Source organism: Zophobas morio, unplaced genomic scaffold (genome assembly GCF_036711695.1).
Source record: "Zophobas morio isolate AGI-343-1 ecotype UQ-CSIRO unplaced genomic scaffold, CSIRO_AGI_Zmor_V1 ptg000031l, whole genome shotgun sequence".
Lineage (NCBI taxonomy): Eukaryota > Metazoa > Arthropoda > Insecta > Coleoptera > Tenebrionidae > Zophobas > Zophobas morio.
Window position 1 is genome coordinate 5,785,643 of NW_026972136.1, and position 27,429 is coordinate 5,813,071.

At 30.4% G+C, this 27,429-nt stretch overlaps 1 protein-coding gene across 2 annotated transcripts in view; it reads right to left on the bottom strand.

Annotated features, from left to right (window-relative positions):
- Positions 1-4,356: 4,356 nt before the first annotated feature.
- The window catches only part of LOC135139527 (uncharacterized), a 52,725-nt gene continuing 29,652 nt past the window's right edge, over positions 4,357-27,429 (bottom strand). For both annotated transcript variants that reach the window (XM_064069799.1, XM_064069800.1), the window contains exons 2-3: positions 12,549-12,770; positions 4,357-4,572 (exon numbers count right to left, since the gene is read on the bottom strand). In XM_064069799.1, the coding sequence (XP_063925869.1) occupies positions 4,479-4,572; positions 12,549-12,769 (315 nt within the window). In that variant the 5' untranslated portion in view covers position 12,770 and the 3' untranslated portion in view covers positions 4,357-4,478. The remainder of the gene's footprint in view (positions 4,573-12,548; positions 12,771-27,429) is intronic.

Genomic DNA, 27,429 nt, shown 5'->3' on the forward strand with positions numbered 1-27,429 from the left:
GCAACTTGTGTAAAAGGTCTATTAAAAGGTCCATTATAAAATTTTCGGCCAGTTTTCTACAACCTTCAAAAATGACCCTGACATATTTTTCTAAAGATTATAAACTCCAAAATTTGTTTGCAGTTTCATTTCTTCGAAAATTCCTACCATTCTTTTAGAATCGTCAAAATAGACGCAGCAATTCTTGATATATTTTAAAAATTCCATTTTGAAATAAAATATTTTGACTTGTTTCTGATTTTTTGGGATCTTCGCTAAAAACTCAATTTTTCAATTAAGTAAGACATTTTTGACTTCTTTTAAGCACCCTCTATTTTCGGTTTCAGTTCTTCGAAAATTTCTACCAAAAATTGTAATTTTTTGGAATTTTTGAAAATTTACATTCAAACCGAATACTTCGGAAATCTTGCTTCGGAGCCATAAACCCGCCATATTCTTCGATCCAGCTCGTAAATTTTTTTGCAACTTTTCTAAAATGCCAACTTTCCTTACTCTATCATCAAATTTTCGACCAGTTTTATACCAGCTTCAAAAATGACCCAAAGAGATTTTTCTGGAGATTATGACCTCTAAAAGCGCTTTTTGAGATATTTTAAAAATTCCGTTTTTAAATCAAATAATTCATAAAATTTTGGCCTGGGATCATCTACCATGGTTTTTACTTTATTTTTCTGGATTTTTTTTGAGATCCTCGCCAAATACTCCATTTTTCAATTGAGTAAGAAATTTTTGACTTCTTTTAAGCACCCTCGAAATTTACAAAAAATATCGTTTTGTAAATTTCGACCTCAAGAACTTGTTTTCGGCTTTATTTCTTATTTTCTCTGACTTTTCCAAAATCACCCAAATAAAAATCCGCCAATGTTTGAGATAACTATGTGTTTAAAAATGCCACTTTGAAATCGAATATATTTGAATTCAACTCGCCAAATTCTGTATCCTGGAATTTTTTCTGGATTTTTAGGCAACTTTTCCAAAAGCTCCATTTTTCTATACTTTCCTATACCAAAAAAAAATTGGACTATTTTCTTAACCATTCTTGAAAGTTACCTAAATAGATTTTTCTGTACACTACGACCCCCAAATTTTTTTCCGCTGAATTTCTTTAAAAATTCTTACCGTTTTTCCATAATTGCCAACGTGTTGTAAAATTTTTCAAAAATTTGAATTTCAAACCGAATATTTCATAAATCTTAATTTTCGACCGCAAATACGCTATATTTTTCAAGTGAGCACGTCGAGATCTATATTCTGGAATTTTTGTGAATTTTTACGAAAAGCTCCATTTTTCGATACTCCACTTTTATGAAATTTTCGATAATTTTTCGACCACTCTTGTAAATTTTCCAAAGATATTTTTCTGTACACTAGGAGCTCCAGAATTTATTTTCGGGTTCAGTTCTTCGAAAATTCCTACCATTTTTTCAGAATTGTCAAAATTAAATGTGCTAAATTTTGAAATATTTAAAAAATTCGAGTTTGAAACCAAATATTTCGAAAATTCTACGACTGCTTGGGGATTTTCGATATTCTCCTGCAGTCTTGGTCAGCGACCATCAGGCACACTGTTTTTTGATTTAGCATGTTGAAATCTATCTCCCAGATTTTTTTGTGAATTTTTAGGCCACTTTTCCGAAAGCAAAAATTTTCAGTGTATTAATTTTTTTTTGCTTTTCCAAAATTACGAAAACAGATTCTTTTGTTAATTTCAACAACCAGAACTGGTTTTTGGCTTGATTTATTCGAAAATTTCCAGCATTTTTCCAGAATCGCCACAACAAAATGCAGCAATTTTTATTTATTTTGACAATTTTACTTTAAAACCAAATATTTAAAAAATCTTAGCCCGAGGCACGTTATTTTGCAATTCAACTCGTCGAGATCTCTATCCCAGATTTTTGTCTGTATTTGTAGATAACTTCGCCAAAAATTCAATTTTTCAATAGAGTATGAAGTTTTTTACTTTTTTAAGCACTAATATATTTATGATTTTCCCAAAATCGTCAAAATGAAATATATAAATAATTTTTGCGATATTTTAAAAAGTCCGATTTGAAAACGAATATTTCGAAAATTTTGGTCTGGGACCATCAACACGCTATATTTTTTGACTCAATTCTCCGAAATCTCTGTCTCAGAATTTTTTGTGGATGAATGAAATTAACAAAATTATTCTTATGTTAATTTCCACCTCCAGAACTTGTTTTTAGTTTCTCATGTTTGAAAATGTCTTTGATTCTTCCAAAATTCTCAAAATGAAACATGGTAATTTTCAAGTTCAACCGGAACAAATATTTCGAAAATCCTGTTCCGAAACACTAAGGGCGCTGTATTTTTCGAATGAGCACGTCGAGATCTATTTCCTGGAATTTTTGTGGATTTTTAGAAAAAGTTCCATTTTTCGATACTCCACTTTTATGAAATTTTCGATAATTTTTCGACCACTTTTGAAAATTTTCCGAAGAGGTTTTTCTGTACATTAGGAGCTCCAGAATTTATTTTCAGTTTCAGTTCTTCGAAAATTCCTACCATTTTTCCAGAATCGTCAAAATTAAATGTGCTAAATTTTGAGATATTTTAAAAATTCGAGTTTGAACCTGAATATTTGGAAAATTATACGATTGCTTGGAGATTTTCGATATTCGCTTGCAATCTTGGTCCGAGACCATCAACACACTGTTTTTCCATTCAGCATGTTGAAATCTCCTAGAACTGGTTTTCGCCTTGATTTATTCGAAAATTTCCATCATTTTTCCAGAATTGCCAAAACAAAATGCAGTAATTTTTGAGATATTTTGAAAATTTTAAGTTAAAGCCAAATATTTAAAAAATCTTGACTCTAGACCATTGCCGCTATTTTTCAATTCAACTCGTTGAGATCTGTATCCCAGATTTTTTTCGGGATTTCTCCAAGGCATCAATTTTTCAATAGAGTATGAAATTTTTGACTTTTTAAGCACCCTCGAAAATGGTTAAAAAAATGTTGTGTTAATTTTGGCTTCCATAATGTGTTTTCGGCTCCATTTCTTAAAATATTTACGATTTTCCCAAAATCGTCAAAGTGAAATATAGTAAGTAATAGTTTTGGCATATTTTAAAATTTGAAAAGTCCAATTTGAAAACGAATACTTAGTTCGAAAATTTTGGTTCGGGACCACCAACACGCTATATTTTTTTATTCAACTCTCAGAAACTCCCCAAAATTTGTCTCAGAGTTTGTGTGGATTTTTAGGCGCCAAAAACTGAATTTTTTAAATGAATGAAACTTTTGAGTTAAATTTAAACATCATTAAAAATTACCAGTTTATTTTTTTAAGGAACTGAATCAGGTAAAACATACAGTCGTAACAGAAAAAGTTTTTAGATTCAGATTTTTTTAATCGTTTATGCTATTTTTTCGTTACACAAAAACTTATCATACATTACACACTATTTAATTTTGGAATTTAATAAAAGTTGTGTTAAAAAACCATGTTTAAATAAAATATATTTTGTGAAGAGTCGGACCAAATGCCGCAATTTTAGATGAAGAGGATACAACAAAAGAAATTTTTGATGATTCGAGCATCATTGATCGAGCTCGTGTTAAATTACCTTTTTGTCGAGTGTACTTTCGCCTACTCGTGTTCTTTCAGATGCGATGTTAGCATTATTTAACATACATTAATCCTTAAAAATAAATAAGAATATTTTAAAACACAGTTCGTTTTAAAAAATATTACTGAAAAATTACGCTGGTTTATGATTGATTTTACCCATCCTAGTGAATACACGTGGAGAATTTTTCATTATCCTGTTATATGAATATTTCTATTATCCTAAGTACATAAAGGGGCCACAGATGCTCCAAACCGAATGAAATTGCAACCTCGCAGTGCCCTTTGTTACGAAATAAAAATATAAACTCAGCCGTCAATCCCTTCTCAAAGATGTTCATTGTCGAGTCAAATCTGTTGTAGTTTTCTTTAACGTTCCTTTCGCCCACTCTCGACAGGAAGCTTCAACACTAAAGATTTTAATTTAACTCCCGTAATATCAATACAGACTTGAAGCCCGAAGTGCCTTTTTAGCAACTTTCATCCAGAATTACCTCTCTCCAAATAAAACACCGGAAGCAAATAATTATTTTTCTTCCCTTTACGCCCTCCACGAAGTGTCGCATAAATAATAAATAAACCGTTACGTAACCACCTAAATACTTACCAAAACACGATTGGGTATTTGCAGGTACGTTTTCCCAAGAAGCGGAGTATCTGCAAGTTTTCAAATTCTGCTCCTCAAATATTGAAACACAAACAAAACGTCCCAACCCTACCCAGCAGCCCTTAAAAATAGAAATGAAATTAAATGAGAGGCTGATCGATAGTAATTTTATTTGCCTAATATTAAATTATGTTACAGTGGGAAACGAAATTTACAAACAGGGTACAGCATTTAAATAATAATCACAATAATAATTCAACGATTTACAAATTGAGTCATTCGGGTATAGTGTCTTGATCTCTCACGAGATTTCTGGGTATCCCCAAGTTCCTCATCCTGGTTTCCAGTGCAATCCACTCGAGAAGGAAGCTGCAGCAGAAAAATACGACGTCAAATAACAGGTAATCGGAGAACCGTGATAAATTGGCGTCAACATTCAGCCTTGTTGTTTTAGTGGAACAAACAGTGTAATGATTTGATGTAAATTCGATGCAGAGTGCGTGGGAAATTATGACTAAAATAATAAATCTGAAAAAAATAGTAATGGGTGAAAATCTCTTCGTCGAGACAAGGTTAGATTAACCCTTATGGAAAAAATGAAGATATTCGTCGGTTTAGGGAAGTCTGATCACGTTCCTACAAAATTCACTCATTATTTGAGTCGCGTATAAATCTCTCTATAGTTGTTATCACCTTTCGCTTTGTTCATTGTGTCCTACTAATTCACCTATCTTTGAGGACTCTGAAGAATTTATATCTTCTAGTTAAAGTTTCAGGTTTATTTTATGCGTACTCGTCATTTTACGTTTTATTGATCATTGAACAATGAAAAAGTGTGGGCAATTCGTTGTAACATAAATTTTTTATTGTAAATTACCGTTGAGTGATGTATTAGTACCTACTTTCAACTACAGAGTGTCTATAAATGATTGTCAGATCAATTTGTTTGAAAGTTTAAAACTGTCCAAGCGTCGTGCTTACAATCAGAGTAAGTAATTTGATAGGGCACTCATTTTTAAACTGTTTCGGGAGAACTTTCCTCGCCTCTGACCCACAGTTAGTTCTGACTCAATAAAACAATTATTTATATGATTTACGTAAACAAATATCACACATAATGAAACCAGATTTTATTAAAAATACATTGTATGTTGTGAGACAATTTAATTTTTTTTGCGAAAATCTGGACGCCTAGACTAAAAAATAAAGGCGGATTCATAAATCACAAGTATAGGAGTTCCACAAAATGTTGAACATTGTTACATTATCTAAATTACTTTCCATTTTATTGGCAAAAAATGTGCCTGATAACACACGAATTTTTTGACTATTGAAGCTGAGGATACGGATTTTGCAGTTAAGCTCCGCCCCTCCGGCTCACGACGAACAAAAAAAATCGTCACAATTGAGACAAGGTGGGCGGGCGGGGCTTGTTTTGCTTTTTTTTCATATATACACAGTTTTCTCTTCACAACAAGAAACTGAAAATATGTTTAAAATGGTAAATTTTATCCCCCACACTTCTTTACAATTTTTTTTTAGTTTCCTTAAACTATACCGGGTGTTTCTTTTATTTGATACAACCCCTGTAACTTTTTTGTTCTAAAAGATAAACGTGTGGTTATTTGATCAAATTTGTATCATTTTAAAAGATCTATGTGATGGCAACCTCACAATTTTATTATCACTTCCGGTGGAACCGAAAATGACGTCAACTTAATTTTTTTTATGGAGCACTTGGTATACATATTTTTTCATAGATGGAAAGATTTATTTTTTGTAAAAAATATAAAGCAACCAATATTCTAAAATCAATACTTGAAAAGTCATTCAAAAAATAAACGAAAAATTAGTATCTATTGATGACAATCTAGTACCTTGAAAAATTGACACTCATGTTATTTATTCACATAAGCGATCTTTTAAAATATCCATATTTGCTCAAAAAACTATATGTTTATCTTTAAAAATAAAAAAATTATAGGGGTTGTATTAAATAAAAGAAACACGTGGTATATGTTAAGAAAAAAACAAAGTAAAAAAATAAGGCCCGCCCACCCGCCCCAATCTCAATTGTGATGAATTTTTCATTCGTTGTTAGACCGAGGGGCAGATTTTAATTGTAAAATCGATGTTTTTCGACGAAAATTTGCCACTTCAAACATGTTTTAAATATCTTGTCCTGTAAAGGCGATTTTGTATATTCAGAAATGAAGGCAAAATTTAAGCCCCGCCCACCCGCTGCCGTCTCATTTGTAACGACGTTATTCGTTGTGAGCCCGGGGGCGGAGTTTAATTGCAAAATCCTTATTTCTCTACAAGAACTTACCATCTGAAACGTAGTTTTAAGCATAATGTTGTCTAAAGAATTGATCATGTTCTCATTAGCATTATTGACTTATATTTGCCATTAAAATTATGCGGTATTGCTTATTCTATATTACCAGTCATAATGCAAGAAAACAATGAGCAGGATGAAACCATACTTTCGCGTTTTAACCAGTTAAGCTAATGAGCGGTTGCTCAACGTTTCTCTTACAATGTTGTCAAATGTTAAACGAATTTATTTTTTGCGAAAACCCTGATTTCTGGGGTAAAAAATCAAGGCGGATTCATAAACTGCAAGTACAGAAGTTCTACAAAATGATGAAAATTACAATGTTTATATATTTTTCTTTGAGTAACACCATCACGGAAGAACATGTTTCAGGTGGTAATTCTTGTAGAAAAATACGGATTTTGCAGTTAAGCTCCGCCCCTCCGGCTCACGACGAACAAAACAAATCGTCACAATTGAGACAGGGTGGGTGGGCGTTGCTTATGTTATGCTTTTTTTCATATATACACAGTTTTCTCTTGACAACAAGAAACTGAAAATATGTTTAAAATGGTAAATTTTATCCCCCACACTTCTCTACAAATTTACCCTCTTCAACCTGTTTTCAGTTTCTTGTCGTGAAAAGAAAACTACGTACATAGATTAAGAAAAAAAAGGTGAAATACAAACCCCGCCCACCCGCCCTCGTCTCAATTGTAATAAGTTTTTTATTCGTTGTGAGCCGTACCATATGAAACATGCTTTTAAGTAACATGTTGTTGAAAGGAAACTATATATGTTAAGAAAAAAATAAAGTAAAAAATAAGGCCCGCCCACCCGCCCCAATCTCAATTGTGATGAATTTTTCATTCGTTGTCAGACCGAGGGGCAGAGTTTAATTGTAAAATTGATGTTTTCCGACGAAAATTTACGACTTCAAACATGTTTTAAATATCTTGTCCTGGAAAGAAGATTTTATATATTCAGAAACAAAGGCAAAATTTAAGCCCCGCCCACTCGCCGCCATTTCAGTTGCAACGATTGTATTCGTTCTGAGCCTGGGGGCGGGGTTTAATTGCAAAATCTTTATTTCTCTACAAGAACTTACCGTCCGAAACATGGTCATGGTGATGGTGTTGTTTAAAGAATCGACCATTGACTTGTTTTTTGCTATTTTATTAGTGATTAAAATTATGCAGTATTGCTTTGAATCACCCCGATACAGGTACAACAAGTAACAGTGCAAGAAAAAAAATGTTGTTGTTGTAAAATGTAAAATTTTGTTTTTTTTGCGAAAACTCGGATCTCTGGAGTAAAAAATCAACACGAATTCATAAACCACAAGTATAGGAGTATGCTATTTTATAAAATGTTGATCAAAATTTCATCAAATTTTTGGCGGGTATGAATTTCGTTAATATAATTCTCAGTAATCTCAATAGTCTCAATAATACATAAAATTTCGCTGGATAGATACTGTAACAAATTTCTTAGCTTACGCTCGACAAATAAAAACGGATGTGCAAAAAACGCCATTTACGTTATTTATTTTTTATTTATTTTCAAGTGTAATAAAATAATTTCAGATTACAGTGAGTCATGTAAATATTTTTTGTGTCTTTTATTAAAACTTGAATGTGTACAAATGATGAAAGCGATATCTGGAACATGTGCATTAAAAATTCATAAATTCCGAGGATTTGTTTGTTTCATCAAATTTTTAGATTATGAAATTTTAATCAAAGACATAAAAAATATTTCCTCAATCCACTTTAATTTTGTTTGTTTTATCACTTGTTATTTCCCGAGCATAAGCTAAGGAAGTATTGTAATACTTCCATGCTTTCTAGACGTTTCATGATACTTAGTGTACAAAAAAGTAGATCTCTCGTTTCCGTCCAATAATTTAAATACGTCCTCTCAACATTTTGCGTAGTTAAGGATCTAAATTTTATGAAATAATATACCCCTGTACACGTGGTTTATGAATGCGCTTTGATTTTTTATAACAATTACTTTACAAGCATTTTTTAGGCGCTATAAACCCTGTGCTTCGTAGTCGAGTGGAATTGATAATAATTGACTCTCAGACTTCGGTTCTAGGGTACGAATCTCATCCTTATCGAATGTTTTTTTTCCACTGTCACTTGTTTCAAGATATGTCCATAGTACAAAAATATAAAATTTGTATAATTAAATAAAATAACATATTCTTGTATTTGTGGTTTATGAATCCGCCTCAATGTTACCTTGCATAATAACATTTTATAGCAGTATAAGAGCAACGTAAACCAAGGAACTCAGTTGGAGAATCGTCGTAATAATAATGGGCCACTTTTTATAGTGGAAAGTCGATAGGACAACTCGTTTTTGAAACCAAATTTTTAAAAAATCTCAAAAATTGATATTATTTGTTTTACTTTGGCGATTCTGGAAAAATTGTAGAAATGTTTATTGAAATGAAGGCAAAAATGGGTTCTGGAGGTCGAAATATACAAAAACATTCAGTTAGATAATTTTTTAAAATGGTCGAAAAGTAATCGAAAATTTCTAAATTTGAAAATATTGAAAAAAAGGCCTTTGGGAAAAGTTGGTTAAAAATCCACAAAAAATTATGGAACAATCATTTCAACGAATTGACTCCAAAAATATGACTTATTGATGGTCCTAGTTCAAAATTTAGGGCACAATGAAAATTGAAGCCCTAAATTTTTGGTTTAAGACACATTTGACGCGATTTCGAAAAAACTGGGTGGCCACAAATTATTAAAAAAATCGTGTATGAGCAGGAATGATGTGCATATCTGGGAAAATATTCCAAAATCGATAAAGCAACTGGTTTTGGAAATATTCGGTTCCAAAACCAAATTTTTAATACTCCTATATCTCAAAAACTGACACATTTTACTGTGGAAAATCTGGAAAAATAGTAGACAATTTTGCAGAAATGATACTGAGAATGGTTTCTGGAGCTCGAAATCTATAACAACATCCAAAGATGTAATTTTCTAAAATGCAGGAGGAAAAGTTGTCTAAAAATCCACAAAAAATTCTTAGAGATAGATTTCAAAGAATTGACTCCAAAAGTATGACATGTTGATGGTCCTGGTCCAAGGTTTAGTATCATCGTTGAAAATTCTGGAGCAATTGTAACATTTTGTTAAGAATGAATTTAGCACGATTTCGAAAAACTGGTTAGCCAAAAATTATAAAAAATAAATCATGTTTGAAAACGAATGATGCATCTGTCTGGGAAAATAATCCAAACACTGGTTTTCGAAACATTCTATTTTTGAAATCAAATTTTTAAAATATCTTAAAAATTTACAGATTTTAATTCTGCGATTCTGGAAAAATTGTAGAAATTTTTGAAGAAGCAAAGCCGAAAACGAGCTTCTGGAAGTTAAAATCTACAAAAAATTTTTTTTTATAAGTTTCGAAAATGGTTCAACAATAAAATCGAACATTTCTGTGAGCCCCATATTAAAAAATACATACTTCTATAAAATGTGTGGAATTAAATAAAATAACATATTCTTGTATTTGTGGTTTATGAATCCGCCTCAATGTTACCTTGCATAATAACATTTTATAGCAGTATAAGAGGAACGTAAACCAAGGAACTCAGCTGGAGAATCGTCGTAATAATAATAGGCCACTTTTTATAGTGGAAAGTCGATAGGACAACTCGTTTTTGAAACCAAATTTTTAAAATATCTCAAAAATTGATATTATTTATTTTACTTTGGCAATTCTGGAAAAATTGTAGAAATATTTTATTGAAATGAAGGCAAAAATGGGTTCTGGAGGTCGAAATATACAAAAATATTCAGTTAGATAATTTTCTAAAATGTTCGAAAAGTAATCGAAAATTTCTAAATTTGAAAAAATTGAAAAAAAGGCCTTTGGGAAAACTTGGCTAAAAATCCACAACAAATTCTGGAAAATATATTTCAACGAGTTGACTCCAAAAATACGACATATTGATATTATTGGTTCAAAATTTAGGGCACAACGAAAATTTAGGTCATATTTGGCTCGATTTGAAAAAACTGGGTGGCCAAAAATAATGAAAAAAATCGTGTATAAGCAGGAATGATGTGCATTTCTGGAAAAAAAAATCCACAATCGATAAGACAAATGGTTTTCGGAATATTCGGTTCCAAAATCATATTTTTAAGAGATCTCAAAAATTGACACTTTGGAAAATCTGGAAAAATTGTAGAAAATTTTAAGAAAAATGACGCTGAAATTAGCTTCTGGAGGTCGAAATCTACAAAAACATCCAGTGATGTAATTTTCAAAAATGGTCGAAAATTAATCGAAAATTTCTAAAATATCTAAAATTGAAAAAACGAACTTTCGGAAAAGTTGTCCAAAAATCCACAAAAAATTCTGGGAGATAGATTTCAAAGAATTGACACCAAAAGTATGACATGCTGATGGTCCTGGTCCAAGGTTTAGTACCATCGTCGAAAATTCTGGAGCAATTGTAACTTTTTGTTAAGGATGAATTTAGCGCGATTTCGAAAAACTGGTTAGCCAAAAATTAAAAAAAATTAATCCTGTTTGAAAACGAATGACAAAAAAAATATATAAAGTTTGTTGAATTAAATAAAATAACGTACTCTTGTATTTGTGGTTCATGAATCAGCCTCGATTTTTTACCCTTGACATTCAAATTTTCGCAAAAAAATCCAAACCGTTTTTTTGTGCTGAACCAATAAAAAAACAATCCTAATTTTTATTTCAATCTGATTAGAAAAAAAGAAAATTTTAAATTTATGTAGCTGTATATTTGATCTGTTCGGTGTTTTTGCTATTTATTTGGTTTTTTTATATTTTACTGGCACACTCGTATATTGTAAAAACAACAGACGAAATTGCAGCGCAAAATAAATATTGATTTAAGCTCTTTCTCGTACAATAAATGAAATCCAAGCAAATAAAATTCGTTAGCCTTTTTAAACAGTCATTACCGATTTTTCCTCATCCATTAACGCAAATACCCGTCTTATCCGGCTACCTACTACAGATACATAAATATTTTTACACAGGGGGTTTAATAAAAAAACATTTACATGACTTCATTCAGATTTTGACCTACAAAACCCACCGAATAATACATTTAAAAAACTTGCTCTTCGAATCACAAAATATTCAATCTTTGTCAGAAATGTTAAAAAAAAACTGTAAATTTTCCTCGGAATTAAAATGCTGACTCACAATTTAAAATTGTTGCCAAAAATTGATGCAGCTCTCAAATGTTTATGAAGGACGTCAATTAATTTTATTTTTTAATTTTGTGTCAAAAGGAGGGAAAGTTCATCATAAACGTTTTTAATTTGAAATACAATATCGAATAAAATACGACCTTTGGCACAGTCAACATATTTTTGGATAAAACCTTGTTGTTCTTATAAATGCACTTAGTGTTGTTAAAATATGTATAAACATAAATTTTGTTTGCGTTCGTACAAACATCCCGGCAATAAATTATTCGAACATAAATTTTCTCATAGCCAAAAAAGCTTGGAATTTGCTCGCAATTTAAAATCGTATTTTAAAAAACGTCGCTTCCCCTATTTAATTTGAAATTTTGCTTTACAAAATTGTATCGCGCGTTCCAGACCAATAAAACAGCTATAACTCCGTGAATGTTAGCCTATGCTTAAAACACCGCCACCGAGTAATGAAATGAGAGCTCGATTTTTAGTGTAACAAGTAATAAGGGCTAAAATGTCAATATAAAGCGCATTATTAAAATTTGCATATTACGATAAGAGAGTAAAACTCGCTGTCTACGAAAGCTCAACATCGTCGCAAAAGATGCACTAAATTAAAGCGCTTGATTCACGATCTTCCGTCTTCTAGGTATTATGAAGCTCCGAAGTTTCAGCGAAATGTCGAAAATCTCGTACGACCAAACCCAGTCCCTTCTGAATTCGCCGATATCCCACTCGTTAACAAGCTTACCGCTTGTGAACCGTCTTCGAAACTGAAAACCTAACGCGATTTTCCGACTTACTTGTTGACGTTATGCATGTCGACAGCCCTTTTTCCATATCCCCTAGCTGTGCCCAGGTCCATGTTGTGGTATTTGAGATGTTCGATGCCTCGAGTTAATCTTTGTTGAGGAGTTCGCACTTGAGGATATTTCGAGTCCCGTCGTCCTTGAGCGCTGGACACCAGGAGCAACCAAAGGAAAAATATCAACGTTGAGAATAACGCAGCATGATGGAACGCCATACTGAAAAAGAAAAAAGAAAAACGAAAAATGTAAGTAAATTGATTTGGTTGCAGAACAAGACGTTTTATTGGTTTTTATTTTCACGGATGCAGCTAAAGTGTGTTGTGATAGGGTCATTCGGCAATTTACAGCTCGTAAAACACGATCTGTTGGCAATTTTATGGATAGATAGTCTTTGAAACTGCAAAATTTATTACTTAGAAATACTAAATGTATTTTAAGTTTACTCTAGAAGTGGTAAATCGGGAAGTGAAGTATAGTGGCTCTTCCCATTCAGAGCATTTATGACGTCATTTTCAAAATCTCATTATATGTAACGAGAGTCATACCAGAAATTACCTAATGGTCATCTAGGAAATTTTACTAAGGCCCTAAATTTCATTTACAATTAATTATTGCGTCGATTTAAATATGTAACAAAAAAAAATTAATTTTTAAAATCTGTCTAACAATCTTTTGTGGATATAAATAAAAGTACCTAGAAGTTTTGTCGTGGCATAAATAAAATTGAGCCTAATACTGGGTTTCAAAGTTAACTTTTTAAAGTATCCCAAAAATTGACACATTTTACTTTGACGATTCCAGAAAAGTGGCAGAAATTTTTAAAGTGGTGAGTACTGAAAAAATGAGCTTTCGAAAAAGTTGTTTAAATATCCACAACAAAATTTGAGAGATAGATTTTGACAAGTTGCATCCAGAAATAGACATGTTGATAGATTTAGGAACATCAATGAAAATTCTGGCCTCAAATTTTTAAGCCAAAGGCATATTTGACCGAATTCGAAAAAACTGGATGATCAAAAAGTATGAAAAAAATCGTATTTGAGAAAAAATGATGCATCTATTTGAGAAAATAATCGGTTCCAAAATCAAATTTTTAATATTCATATCTCAAAAATTGACACATTTTACTTTTCATATCTCAAAAATTGACACATTTTACTTCGGAGATTGTTGAAAAAATTGTAGAAAATTTTGCAGAAATGAAGCTGAAAGTGGCTTCTGGAGGTCGAAATCTACAAAAACATCCATTTATGTAATTTTCCAAAATAGTCGAAAAGTAATCGAAAATTTCTAAAATTGAAAAAAATTGAAAAATGAGCTTTCGGAAAACTTGTCTAAAAATCCACAAAAAAGTCGTGGGGGGCAGATTTCGACGAGTTCAGTCCAGAAATATGACATGTTTATGGTCTTGGTTCAAAATTCAGCGGCGCAATGAACATTCAGGCCCTAATTTTTTTAAGACATATTTGGCTCAATTCTGAAAATTCTGGGTAACCAAAAATTATGAAAAAAATCGTGTATGAGCAGGAATGATGTGCATATCTGGGAAAATAATTCAAAATTGATAAGGCAACTAGTTTTCGAAATATTCAGTTCCAAAACCAAATTTTTAATATGTATATCTCAAAAATTGACACATTTTAGATTGGCGAATCTGGAAAAATTTAGAAATATGAAGCTAAAAATGGCTTGTGGAAGTCGAAATCTACAAAAACATCCATTTATTTAAATTTTCAAAATGGTCGAAAAGTAATGGAAAATTTCGAAAAACTGAGCTTTCGGAAAAGTAGTCTAAAAATAAAAAAAAAATTCTGGGTGATAGCATTCGACGAGTTGAACCCAGAAATATGACATGCTGATGGTTCTGGTCTAAGATTTAGGGCCATCAATGAAAATTTTGGCCTTCATTTACTTTTAACGACATTTGGAGTGATACTGAAAAACTAGTTGGCCAAAAATTACAAAAAATCGTGTTTGATAAGAAATGATACGTCTATTTGTGAAAATAATTCAAAATCGATAGAGCAACTGGTTTTCGAAATATTCGGCTTAAAAATATTCCAATGAGTGAAATCTAAAAATATGACAAATTGATGGTCCTGGTTCAAAATTTGGGCCCCAAATTTTAAAAAAAATATATTTGGCCGATTCCGAAAAAACTGGGTGGCTAAAAATTACGAAAGAAATCGTGTACTAGCAAGAATGATGTGCATACCTAGGAGAATAGTCCAAAATCGATAGGGCAACTGTTTTTCAAAATATTCTTTTTCAAAATCAAATTTTTAAAATATCTCAAAAATTGGCACACATTATTTCGCCAATTCTGGAAAAATGGTAGAAATTTGTGAAGAAAAGAAGTGGAAAATGGCTTCTGGGGGGTCGAAATCTACAAAAACATCAATCTATGTATTGTAATTTTGCAAAATGGTCGAAAAGTAATCGAAAATTTCTAAAACTGAAAAATATAAAAAAATGAGCTTTGGCAAAAATCGTCTAAAAATCCACAAAAAATTCTGAGACCGATTTCAACGAGTTGATTCCAAAAATATGACATGTTGATGGTCCTGGTCCAAAATTTAGGGCACAATGAAAATTCTGGCCCTAAATTTTTGTTAAAAACATATTCGGCCCATTTCTGAATAAACTCAATGGCCAAAAATTATGAAAAAAATCGTGTTTGTGAATAAATGATGCTCCTATTTATGAAAATAATCCAAAATCGAAAGTAGAACTGGTTTTCGAAATATTCGGTTCCAAAATCAAATTTTTAGTTTCTCCAAAATTAGCACATTTTACTTTGGCGATTTTGGAAACATGGTGGAAATTTTTGAAGAAACGGAGCGGAGAATAACTTATGGAGGTCGAAGTCTACAAAAACGTCTATTTACGTAATTTTCTAGAATCATGGAAACGTAATCGAAAATTTTTAAAATTGAAAAAAATGAAAAAATGAGTTTTCGGAAAAGTTGTTTCAAAGCCCACAAAAAATTCTGGAACAAAGATTTCAACGAATTGACTCCAAAAATATGCCAGGTTGATGGTCCTGGGTCAAAATTTAGGGCATTATGAAAATTCTGGTTCTAAATGTTTGACATATTTGGTTTGATTCCGAAAAAACTGGACAACCAAAAATTGTGAAAAAAAATCGTCTATTGGCAGGAATGACGTGCATATCTGGGAAAATAATACAAAATCGATAGGGCAACTAGCTTTCGAAATATTCGGATCAAAATCAAAATTTTGATATAACTCAAAAATTGACTATTACATATATTTTGACGATTCGGGAAAAATTGTAGAAATTTTTAATAAAATGAACCGGAAAATGGCTTCTGAAGATCGAAAAATACAAAAACATCCATTTGCGTAATTTTCTAAAATGGTCAAAAAGTAATCGAAAATTCCTAAAACTGAAAAAATGAGCTTCCGGGAAAATTGTCTAAAAATCCACAAAAAATTCTGGGAGAGAGGAATCCAGAAGTGCACATGTTGATGGTCCCAGTCCAAGATTTAGGGCCATCAATGAAAATTCTAGCCCTAAATTTTGTTAAAGTTAAGAATACATTTGACGCTGATTCCGAAAAAACTGGGTGGCCAAAAATTATGACAAAAATCGTATTTGAGAGAAAATGATGCGTATATTTGTAAAAATAATCCAAAATCAATAGGACAACTGGTTTTCGAAATATTCGGTTCCAAATTCAAATTTTTAAAATACCTCAAAAATTCACACATTTTACATTCTGCAAAAATAGTAAAAATTTTTAAAGAAATGAAGCGAAAAATAACTTTTTGAGGTCGAAATCTACTAAAACAACCATTTAGGGTCTGGGAGATAGATTTTGACGAGTTGAATCCAAAAATATGACATATTGATGACATCATGACATTTTTGTTAAGGGCGTATTTAGCGCGATTTCGGAAAAATTGAGTGTCCAAAAATTATCAAAAAATCGCGTTTGAAAAAGAATAACACATCTACTTAAAAAAATAATCCAAAACCGATATGGCAACTGGTTTCTGAAATATTTAGTTTCAAATTAAAATTTTTAAAATATGTCAAAATATGACATTCTTTTCTTTGGCGATTTTGGAAAAATTGTAGACATTTTTGAAAAAACTAATACGAAACTGGCTTATGGAGATCGAAATGTACAGTAAAACCTTTTTCGAAAATATCCAAAAAACGGTGGAAAATTTCTATTGAAAAAAATAAGCTTTCCGAAAAGTTGTTTAAAAATCCACAAAAATTATAGGAGAGAGGTCCAGGGTTTAAGGTCATCAATGAAAATTCTAACCTTCAATTTTTTTAAGGACATATTTGGCGCGATGCAAAAAAAACTGAGTGGGCAAAAATTATGAAAAAAACCGTGTTTGATAAGTAATGATGCGTCTATTTGGGAAAATAATCCAAGATCGCTAGGCCAACCGGTTTTGAAAAAATTCGGTTCCAAAATTAAATTTTTAAAATATTTCAAAAATTGAACAATTCTGGAAAAATAGAAATTTTTGAAAAAATGAAGCGAAAAATGGCTTCTGGAGGTCGAAATCTACAAAAAATCTTCTCTTCTTACTTTTCGACCATTCTAGAAAATTACTCGAAAATTTCTAAAATTAAAAAAATGGGCTTTCGGAAAAGTTGTCTAAAAATTCACAAAAAATTCTGTGAGATAGATTTCGAGGAGTTGATTCCAAAAATATGATGTTGATGGTCCAAGATTTAGGGCCAACAAGGAAAATTCTGGCCCTAAATTTTTGTTAACAACATATTTGACAAGATTCCAGAAAAACTGAGTGGCTAAAAATTATGAAAAAAATCGTGTTTGAGAAGAAAAAAAGCACCGATTTATGGAAATAATCCAAAATCGACAAGGTAACTGGTTTTGAAAATATTCGGTTCCAGAATCAAATTTTTAAAGTATCTCAAAAATTTACAGAATTTACTTTGACGATTCTGGAAAAGTGGTAGAAATTTTCGAAGAAATGAAGCTGACAATGACTTATAAAGGTCTAAATCTATAAAAAAAATCCATTTAAGATATTTTCTAAAATTCTAATTGTCTAAACGAGCCGAATCCAAAAATATGACATGTTGATCCAAGGTTTCGAGCCATCAATGAAAATTTTGGTTTTCAATTTTTTTTAAGGACATATTTGGCTTGATTCTGAAAAATCTGGGTGGCCAAAAATTATTGAAAAAATCGTATTTGATAGGGAATGACGCGTGTATTTGCGAAAGAATCGAAAATCGCTAGAGCAACTGGTTTTCGAAATATTCGGTACCAAAATCAAAATTTCAAAATATCTCAAAAATTGACACATTTTATATCTCAAAAATTGACACATTTTACTTTGGCGATTGTTGAAAAATGGTAGAAATTTTTGAAGAAATGAAGCGGAAAGTGGTTTCCGGAGGTCGAAATCTAAGAAAATATCCATTTATGTAATTTTCTTAAATGGTCGAAAAGTAATCGAAAATTTGAAAATTGAAAAAATTATAAAATGAGCTTTCGGGAAAGTTGATTAAAAATCCACAAAAAGGTTTAGAAGATGGATTTCGACGAGTTGAAATCCATCCCAAAAATTTACACATTTTACTTCAGCAATTTTGGAAAAAATGTAGAAATTTTTGACAAAATGAAACGAAAAATGATTTCTGTGAGTCGAAATATACAAATACATCCATTTAGATAATTTTCTAAAATGGTTGAAAAGTATTCGAAAATTTCTAAAATTGAAAAAATTGAAAAAAAATTAAAAAATGGGCTTTCGGAAAAATTGTCTAAAAATCCACAAATAAATCCTAGTCCAAGATTTAGGACCATCGTTAAAAATTCTAGGGCAATTGTAACATTTTTTTAAGGATGAATTTAGCGCGATTCCGAAAAGACTGAGAGGCCAAAAATTATGAAAAAAATTATATTTGAGAAGGGATGATGCGTCTATCTGGAAAAATAATCCAAAGTCCATCCGGCAACCGAATTTCAAAATATTCTGGTTTAACATCAATTGTTTAAAATATCTCAAAATATACTCATATGTAACATATTTTATTTTGTCGACTTTGGAAAAATTGTAGAAATGTTTGAAGAAATGAAGTGGAAAAAAATTTTGGTAATTTGTTAAAATGGTCCAAAAGCAATTGAAAATTTCTAAGATTGAAAAAATGAGCTTTTGAAAAAGTTATCTATATATCAAAAAAAAATTCTGAGAGATAGGTCCCAACGAGATGAATCCAAAAATATGACATGTTGATGGTCCCGGTCCAGGATTGAGGAGCATCGTTGAAAATTCTAGAGCAATTGCGACTTTTTGTGAAAGATGAATTTATTTTTTGATTCCTGGGTAGCCAAAAATTATGAAAAAAATCTTGTTTAAGAACGAATAATCAAATTTCCAAAATCTCACAAATTAACTTATTTTACTAGACGATTCTGAAAAAATTATAGAAATTTTTGAAGAAGTGAACTCGAAAATGGTTTCTGGTGGTCGAAATTTACAAAAAAAAAACGATTTAAGTAATTTCAAAGAATAAAATAAAAGACTAATAAAATTACACTTTCAATTGATTTTTTGTTGGGTTGGTACACAACTAGCACCTATGTAACAATGTTTAGACAAAATTAAAGTTTCTGTCTCTAAAAATACAGCCCTTATCCTTGATAAATTAACTTCACAAATAAAATGACATTCACCTTTACAATTTTTGTAAATAAATTTCAAATCAATTTCATTACTAAAAGCAACGAGAACAACAAACAACAAAGGAACGCCCTGATATTTTTTAATTACGTGAAATACGAAAGTTATAAATAAATAAACGAACACAGAAATTTATATTAATAAACACGCGACTCGAAACGAAGTAATTCATCATCCGGTTCAGTTACATCATTCAACAGTTGAACCAAATTAAATGAAACAAAATTCTAATATTGCATTAATGGAACGGAACGTCTATTAATTTCAACTTGTATAATAACGAACAACGACCTTTCGATACCTCTGAAAATTCATTTCAAGCAACCTCCTATACAACTGGCCTTAGATTTTGATTTCTCTTTCGTTTCTCTTTAAGAATCCATTCGTCGTAATAAACAGAAGTTAATATCGTATTTATCCACCTTCAATTATCTATCCAGGCCTTCATGTTTCATTTGCATGGACGCACATCACGCAAATATAACAACCTCAAACAAACGCAGAAAAATAACACGATACGAATTACGGATGTAAGTATTCTTCAACAAACTGCACTAATGTGTGTTTGAAAATTTAATGAATTCTGCTACATACCCCGTTATTAAATTATTAAATGCTTGGATAAGCTAACTCTTAAGTCGGCTAAATTCGTTATTAAAATCTCTTCAAACCTAAAACGGAATTAAGTGGTTATAAATCTGGAGTGGTGCAAGACAGGATAAATATAAATCAGGAACAAACAGCATCCATTATCCTGTCGCTGCTCTTATTTATTTTTAATTTATTTTCGCAGCATGTGACCTCTGAGAGAAGCAAAATATGTGCACTGGACACGAGGCAATAAATTTGAGTAAAGTGTGAAAAACTGGTAGTTTAGCACTTGGGCGATAATTTGTTGTATTAAAGCGCAAATTATGCCTTCCGGCAAGTGACCACTACCCTACTAAAGCTTCCATTATTTCGTAATTTGTTTATCCCGTTTACATTCACAGGTATCAGGCAATTGTGTTGGGAAATTTGTTCGGGCAATGTTGCGGTTTAGTTAGAACTAGAGGGATAATTTCTTCTAAATTGTTTCCTTGGAATTATGTTTTAGAACAAAAGCTGGCCTTCAATTCATTTTTGTAACTTTGTAAGTTTAGTGTAGTGCGAAATTTTTATCTGTGTTGAGCGTAAAGCAAGAAACTGAATCCAATGTTTCTCGCTTTAAATCTCTAAGTTTACCTAAAAGGGGTAAAGTTTATTTTTATTTTGTACCGCTTTACGTTACAGCAGACGCATGTAAATTTTGCTTTGTTTGAAATGGAGAAAGCGCTAAAATCTACACATTTGAAATCAAATACGAAATATTTATTTTCTGTTTTTGATAGGTATCCAAACCGGGCATTATTTTCAACAAATTTTCGTAAACCATATTTTAAAATAAAATAAGGAGAATTTTAGTTTTTAAGCAAATTAATGACATTTTTATGCGCAAATTTCCTAACTAAAAAGTTTATTAAAAATGTTTTGTCACCAACACCTACCACGAGGGCGTTGTGATATTGATTAATAGTTATTTATAAAATTTGTGCTCCAAAAAAGCCCTCAAGTTAAAAATTCCCTCAGCAGTGTTAAAAATGTTTAATTTTTTTTTACAACAAAATAATTTGATAAATTACTAACGATACGTTTCATCATTAAGTCTTGTCATGTAAAGCTCTTTTCAAAAAAGCTGTCTCGTCTTTTACGAATTCCCTCACCTCTAATACACAACACGTACGAGATAGCAATAATCGTTAAATAAGTGTGCTTCCAGAAATTCAGCGAAATTAGATAAAACGTTTCCGACATAATCGAGAAAATAAATTGATTCTGTTTTGAGACATCCAGCGTAATCTAAAAATAGCAAGATTGAGAAAAAATAGTATCCTATTTTTGGAGAAGATTTCTGCGCAGATTATTCCAATTTTACATACGTTTATATTTATGTATAAAAAAAATGAACATAGAATCAGAAATAGAACGGAAATAAAAGGAAAAAAATCAGTGGAATCGATTCGGTAGTTCAAGAGATTGTATTATCCATATCTGAGAGATTTAAGACGAAAAACGAAAATGCACGTTTTTCGTCTTAAATCTCTATTCGACGAACCGTAGCTTTAGGAGTACAAACACTGTTAAAGTTTTGTTTGTAAACAGTTGGTGAAAAGTTTCGTTCTTGAGAATTAAAGAAAATAAAAATTATTGTCAAATGGCTAGTGTTGTGTTTTCTGTCTATCTGGTTGTGTCGATTTTTACAGGCAAATAATAATCTTCGACGTCACCTCAAAATTTTCCATGGTAAATTTTATTTAAATTTTATAAAAATAACATATTCCTGTACTTATGTTGTATGAATCCGCTATGAATTTTTACCCTAGACATCCAAATTTTCTTCTAAATTGTTTTTTCTGAAAAAATGAATTTATTTAACTTTACTTTAGAGAACTTTTGAAGCATATAACTTTAATTATAAATATCTTCAGTACGTAGAAAAACTGGCTTTTTTAATATTTCTAACAGTTAATAGAAATAAAATGGAAATGGCACATAGTGACATAATATATTGCCAATACGAATCTGAATTTCCTCCTTATATTATTCGGTGTCTTTTAAATATATTCTGCACAAAAGCACTTTGTAAAAAGGCGGATTCATAAACCACAAGTATAAAAATATGTTACTTTATGAAATTTAACTAACATTTACATCGCAAATTTTTAAGATGAGGTCTTCAGGTTGTTGATAGAGAAGATTAGACAAATTTTGGTTATTCCATTAGTTTCTGAGATTCTCTGTGTAATAAATACCGACACAAACGACAGACAGAAGACAGACATACAAAAAGAAAAAGCGATAAAGAATGAGGAAATAAAGGCAACAAACAATGTACCAAACAAAAAAGCGACAAATTTTCAAAAAAAGCTAAAAACACAAAAAATATGACGAAAAAGGTACAAAAGCACAGCCCCAATAATTACAAAAAAAAGCGATAAAAAAATCAGGGAAAAAATATTCTATAAAAAAGACGTCAAAAAAGCCGCAAAAAAATGGTGCCAAAAAATCGCAAAAGAGAGAAGGCAAGAAAAAAGCCAAAAAAGCCAAAAAAGGCGATTAAAAACAGCAGAAAAAAATTACAAATGTGCTAAAAAAGTGAAGAAGAAAAAGGCGAAAAGGAAAGTGTGAATAAAATTGCAACAACATAAAGTGACAAAAAATGTGATTAAAGAAAGCAAGAAGAAAAAGAGATAAGCCGATAAACAAAAGTAACAAAAAAGCGACCAGAAAAGGCAGTCAGAAAATGAGGGAAAATAGACCACAAAAAAATGTAGCAAACCAAAAACCGACAAAAAACACTTTCGGAAAATTTACCAAAAAAGCCACAACACATGCCAGAAAAAAAGCAACAAAAGTACGAAAAAACCACAAACAAAACGACGAAAAGGGCCCTAAAAATGCCGCCTAAATTAGGGGACAAAAAAACAAAAAACAAAAAAGGAGAATTATAATCAGTAGAAAAAATGGAAAAAAATGCCAAAAACCCAAGAAAAAGCAACACATAATGGTGAACAAAATTGCACCAAAAAAATAAAGAACCGAAAACAAAATTTGACAAGGAATAAAAAATTAAAGAATCGAGTAATTGAAAAATAGAGAAATTTGAAATCAAAAAATTGCAAAATTTAAAATTGAAACAAACACAACGAAAAACTGACAAAGCGCAAATCCAAAACTTGAAAAAATTAAAATTGAAAATACAAAAAATTATAAAATCAAAATATTAAAAAACTGAATAATACTCCTAAAAAAATAAAGAAAATAAAAAAAAACGAAACGAAATATTGCAAATCGAAGATTAAACATCCAAAAGCTGGAAAGTCGAAAAAAAATTGTATACAAAAAAAATGCTGCTAAAAGACCGCAAAAGGGAAAACACAAGTAAAAAGCAAAAAAAGCTAAAAAATGGCGATAAAACGTAGCAGACCAAAATTAGAAATGTGCTAAAAAGCGAACAAAAAAGGGCGACAAGAAAAGTGTGAATGAAATTATAACTTGCAATAAAATAAAGTGACAAAAAATGTAACAAAAGATAGCAAGGAAAAAAGACGATAAACATACGTAACAAAAAGCCGACCAGAAAAAGCAATAAATAAATTAGGGAAAACAGACCACAAAAAAATGATTAAAACAAAAAAGCGACAGAAAACACTGAAAGAAAAAATTACCAAGGAAGCCACAAGAAATGTCAGAAAAAGCAACAAAAGCACGAAAAATTCACAGACAAAACGACGAAAAGGACGCCAAAATTGCCTTCAAAAAGGCGCCAAAATAAAGGACAAGGAAAACAAAAAAAATAAAAAAAAAGGGGTTATAAACAGTAGAAAAAATGGAAAAAATACCAAAAACCCAAGAAAAAAGCAAAAAAATTGGTGAAGAAAATTGCATAAAAAAACCCAAAACAAAAATTGCAAATCGAAAATCTTACAAAATACAAAATTAAAGAATCGGAAAAAAAATTGAAAAATCGAGAAATGTTAAATCGAAAAATTGCAAAATCTAAAATTGAAACAAACAAAACGAAAAACTGAAAAGCGCAAATTCAAAAATTGAATAAATTAAAAATTAAAATTGAAAAAACAAAAAATGATAAAATAGAAACATTAAAAAACCGAATAATTGAAAAATGAAGAAAATAAAAAACCGAAATGAAATATTGCAAATCGAAATTAAAAATCGAAAAAAAAAATTGTACACAAAAAAATGCTGCCAAAAGAGCAGAAAAGAGAAGACAAGAAAAAAAGCAACATAGCTAAAAAATAGCTATCAAATATAGCAGAAAAAAATTACAAATGTGCTAAAAAACGAAGAAAAAAGGCGACAAGATAAGTGTGAATAAAATAAAGTGACAAAAATGTGACAAAAGAACGCAAGAAAAAAGTAAAAAAGACGATATACAAAAGTAACAAAAAAGCGACCAGAAAAAGCAGTAAAAAATGAGGGAAAACAGACCGCAAAAAAATATAGCAGACAAAAAGCAACAGAAAACACTGTCAGAAAAATTGCTAGAAAAGCAACAAGAAATGTCAGAAAAAAGCAATAAAAGCACGAAAAAATCAAAAACAAAACGACGAAGAGAACGCCAAAAATACCGCCAAAAAAGCACCAAAATAAAGGGAAAGAAACAAAAAAGGACGCCACGAACAGCAGAAAAAAATAAAAAAAATACCAAATACCGAAGAAAAAAGCAACAAAAAATGGTGAAGAAAATTGCACCAGAAAAATAAAAACCCGAAACTAAAAATTCCAAATCGAGAATTTGACAAAATAAAAAATTAAAGAATCGACAAAGTGAAAAATTACAAAAATTGAAAACTCGAGAAATTTTAGACCGAAAAATTGCAAAATCTAAAATTGGACCAAACAAAATGAAAAACTGAAAAATCGCAAATCGAAAAATCGAACAAATTAAAACGGAAAAAACAAAAATTTTATAAAATCGAAACATTGAAAAACTGAATAATTGAAAAATAATGAAAATAAAACATCGAAACCAAATATTACAAATCGAAATGACAAATCGTAACACTGCAAAATCTAATAACTGAAACATCCAAAAATTGTCAAACAAAATGCAGCCAAGAATTGAAGAAATGAAAATTTGAAAAATCGAAAAATTAAAAATTGATAACTCGTGAAATTGCAAACCCAGATATGGCAAAATCTAATAACTGAAATATCCAAAAGGTGGAAAATCGAAAAAATGAAAATGTAAAAGTGAAAACTTGTAAAATTGAAGAAGCAAAAATAAATAAGAAACTGAAAAATTTAAAATCGAAAAACTGAAGAAATGAACAATTGATAAAATTAAATTGAAGAAACAAAAAAATATAAAATCAAAAAACGAAAGAAAATGAAAAGTCTAATTAATGAATGAAAAAGTTTTCAAATCCAAAATAGAAAAATGGAAAACTTCTAAAATTGTTAAATTAGAAAAGCGGAAGATTTTAAAAATTAATATTATTACATATTAAAAATGAAAAGTAGAAAAACTGCAAAACGAAAATAGATGAAACGAAAAATTAAACAATCGAAAAATTGAAAAATCCAAAAATTGATAAATTTTACATTGAAAACAAGGAAAATTATAAAATCAGAACATTGAAAAACCGCAAAACTAAAAAAATAGAGAAAGTAAAAAACCGAAACGAAAAACTGCAATTCGAAAAATTGAAAAATCGAAAACTGAAAAATCTAAAAATTGAAAAATTGAAAACTCCTGAAATTCCAAATCAAAAAATTGCAAAATCTAGACATTAAAATATCCAAAAGTTGAAAGATCGAAAAACTGAAAAATTTAAAAATGAAAATTCCAAGAGTTACATATCGTAAAATTGAAAAGACAAAAACAAGAAATCACAAAATAGAAAAAGTGGGAAATCGAAAAATTGCAAATCGAAGAACTGAATACACGAAAAATTGAAGCATTGAAAAATCAAAAATTGAGAAACTTAAAAGTCGAAAAAATTAAGGAATCGAGAAATTGGAAAGGAGAATAAACGAATCGAAAAAATTTGTAGAACCCGAAAATTATAAGCCAAAAAACTGTAACACTGGGAGATCGAAAAAATGAAAAATTAAATATAGAAAAATTCAAAAATTTAAAATCGAAAAATTGAAAATCAAATAAATGAACAAGTTTTAAAAACCAGTAATTGAAAAATGAAAAAATTCTACAATAGTAAAATTGAAGAGGTGAAAAATTTGAATATTTGTAATTAACTAGAAAAATTGAAAATCAAAAATTGAAGAAACGAAAAGTTGAAAAATGGAGAAACTGAAAAAAATAGAATTGGAAAACCAGAAAATTAAAAAAATGTAAAAATTATAAAATTGGAGCAGTGAAAAATCAGAAAATTGACAAACTGAAGAAAATAAAAATCCGAAGCAAAAAATTGCAAATCGATAATTTGAGGAAATGAAAAATGAAAGACTCGAAAAATTGAAACCGAAAAAATAAAAAATTTATAAAATATAAACATTGAAAAACTGAATAATTGAAAAATAATGAAAATAAAAAATCCAAACCAAATATTGCAATTCGAAATGAAAAATCGTAACACTGCAAAATGTAATAACTGAAACATTAAAAATTTTGAAAATCGAAAAAAAATTGTCTAAAAAAAAATGCTGCCAAAAAAGCGCAAAAAAAGAAAAGACAAGACAAAAGCAAAAAAAGCCAAAAAATGGCTATCAAAAACAGCCAAAAAAATACAAATGTGCTAAAGAGCGAAACAAAAAAAGACGACAAAAAAGTGTCAATAAAATTGTAACAAAATAAAGTGACAATAGAAAGAAAGAAAAAAAAAAGAAAAAAAGACGATAAACATAAGTAACAAAAAAGCAATAAGAAAATGAGGAAAAACAGACCACAAAAAAAAGTAGCGAACAAAGAAGCGACAGAAGATCCTGTCCAAAAAAAGCCACAAGAAATGTCAGAAAAAAGCAACAAAAGGACGAAAAAATCACAAACAAAACGACAAAAAGGGCGACAAAGAACGCCGAAAAAAAGCGTCAAAGCAAAGGACAAAAAAAAGGGGACCATAAGCAGCAAAAAAATTGGAAAAAATATCAAATCTAAGAAAAAAGCAAGAAGAAAAGAAAACTAAAAAAAGCACAAAAGGTGATAAAAAGGCAATATGATAAAGCACAATTGTAAGCCACAGTGCACTTTGGACAGATCTTTATCCAGCAAAATTTGAGATGGCGTCATCAAGTCTTTGAAGAGGATAAACCAAAAATTTTTTATTAACATTTTGTCATGTCAATGACATTCTTAAAACATCTAAATTCTAAGATGTTCTTACACATCTGATTCCTTGTCCAGAAATCTAGACGTCTAATAAAATCGCGAATTGGTAATAGACTAATGAAAACGGAAGACCTACTTTTTCATACTCTAGGAGTTAAGGAAACGTCGAGAAGACATGATATTAGCCTTTCGCCGCACTCTATTATTAAACTTCTTTAGCTTACACTCGGGTAGAAAAAATGATATATTTGCAATTGTTGTCGAAAGAACATAAATGAGAATAAATGAAAATCCGAAACTCACGTTTTTTTCTTTCAGTTTTCAGCAACTTTTCATCATAAG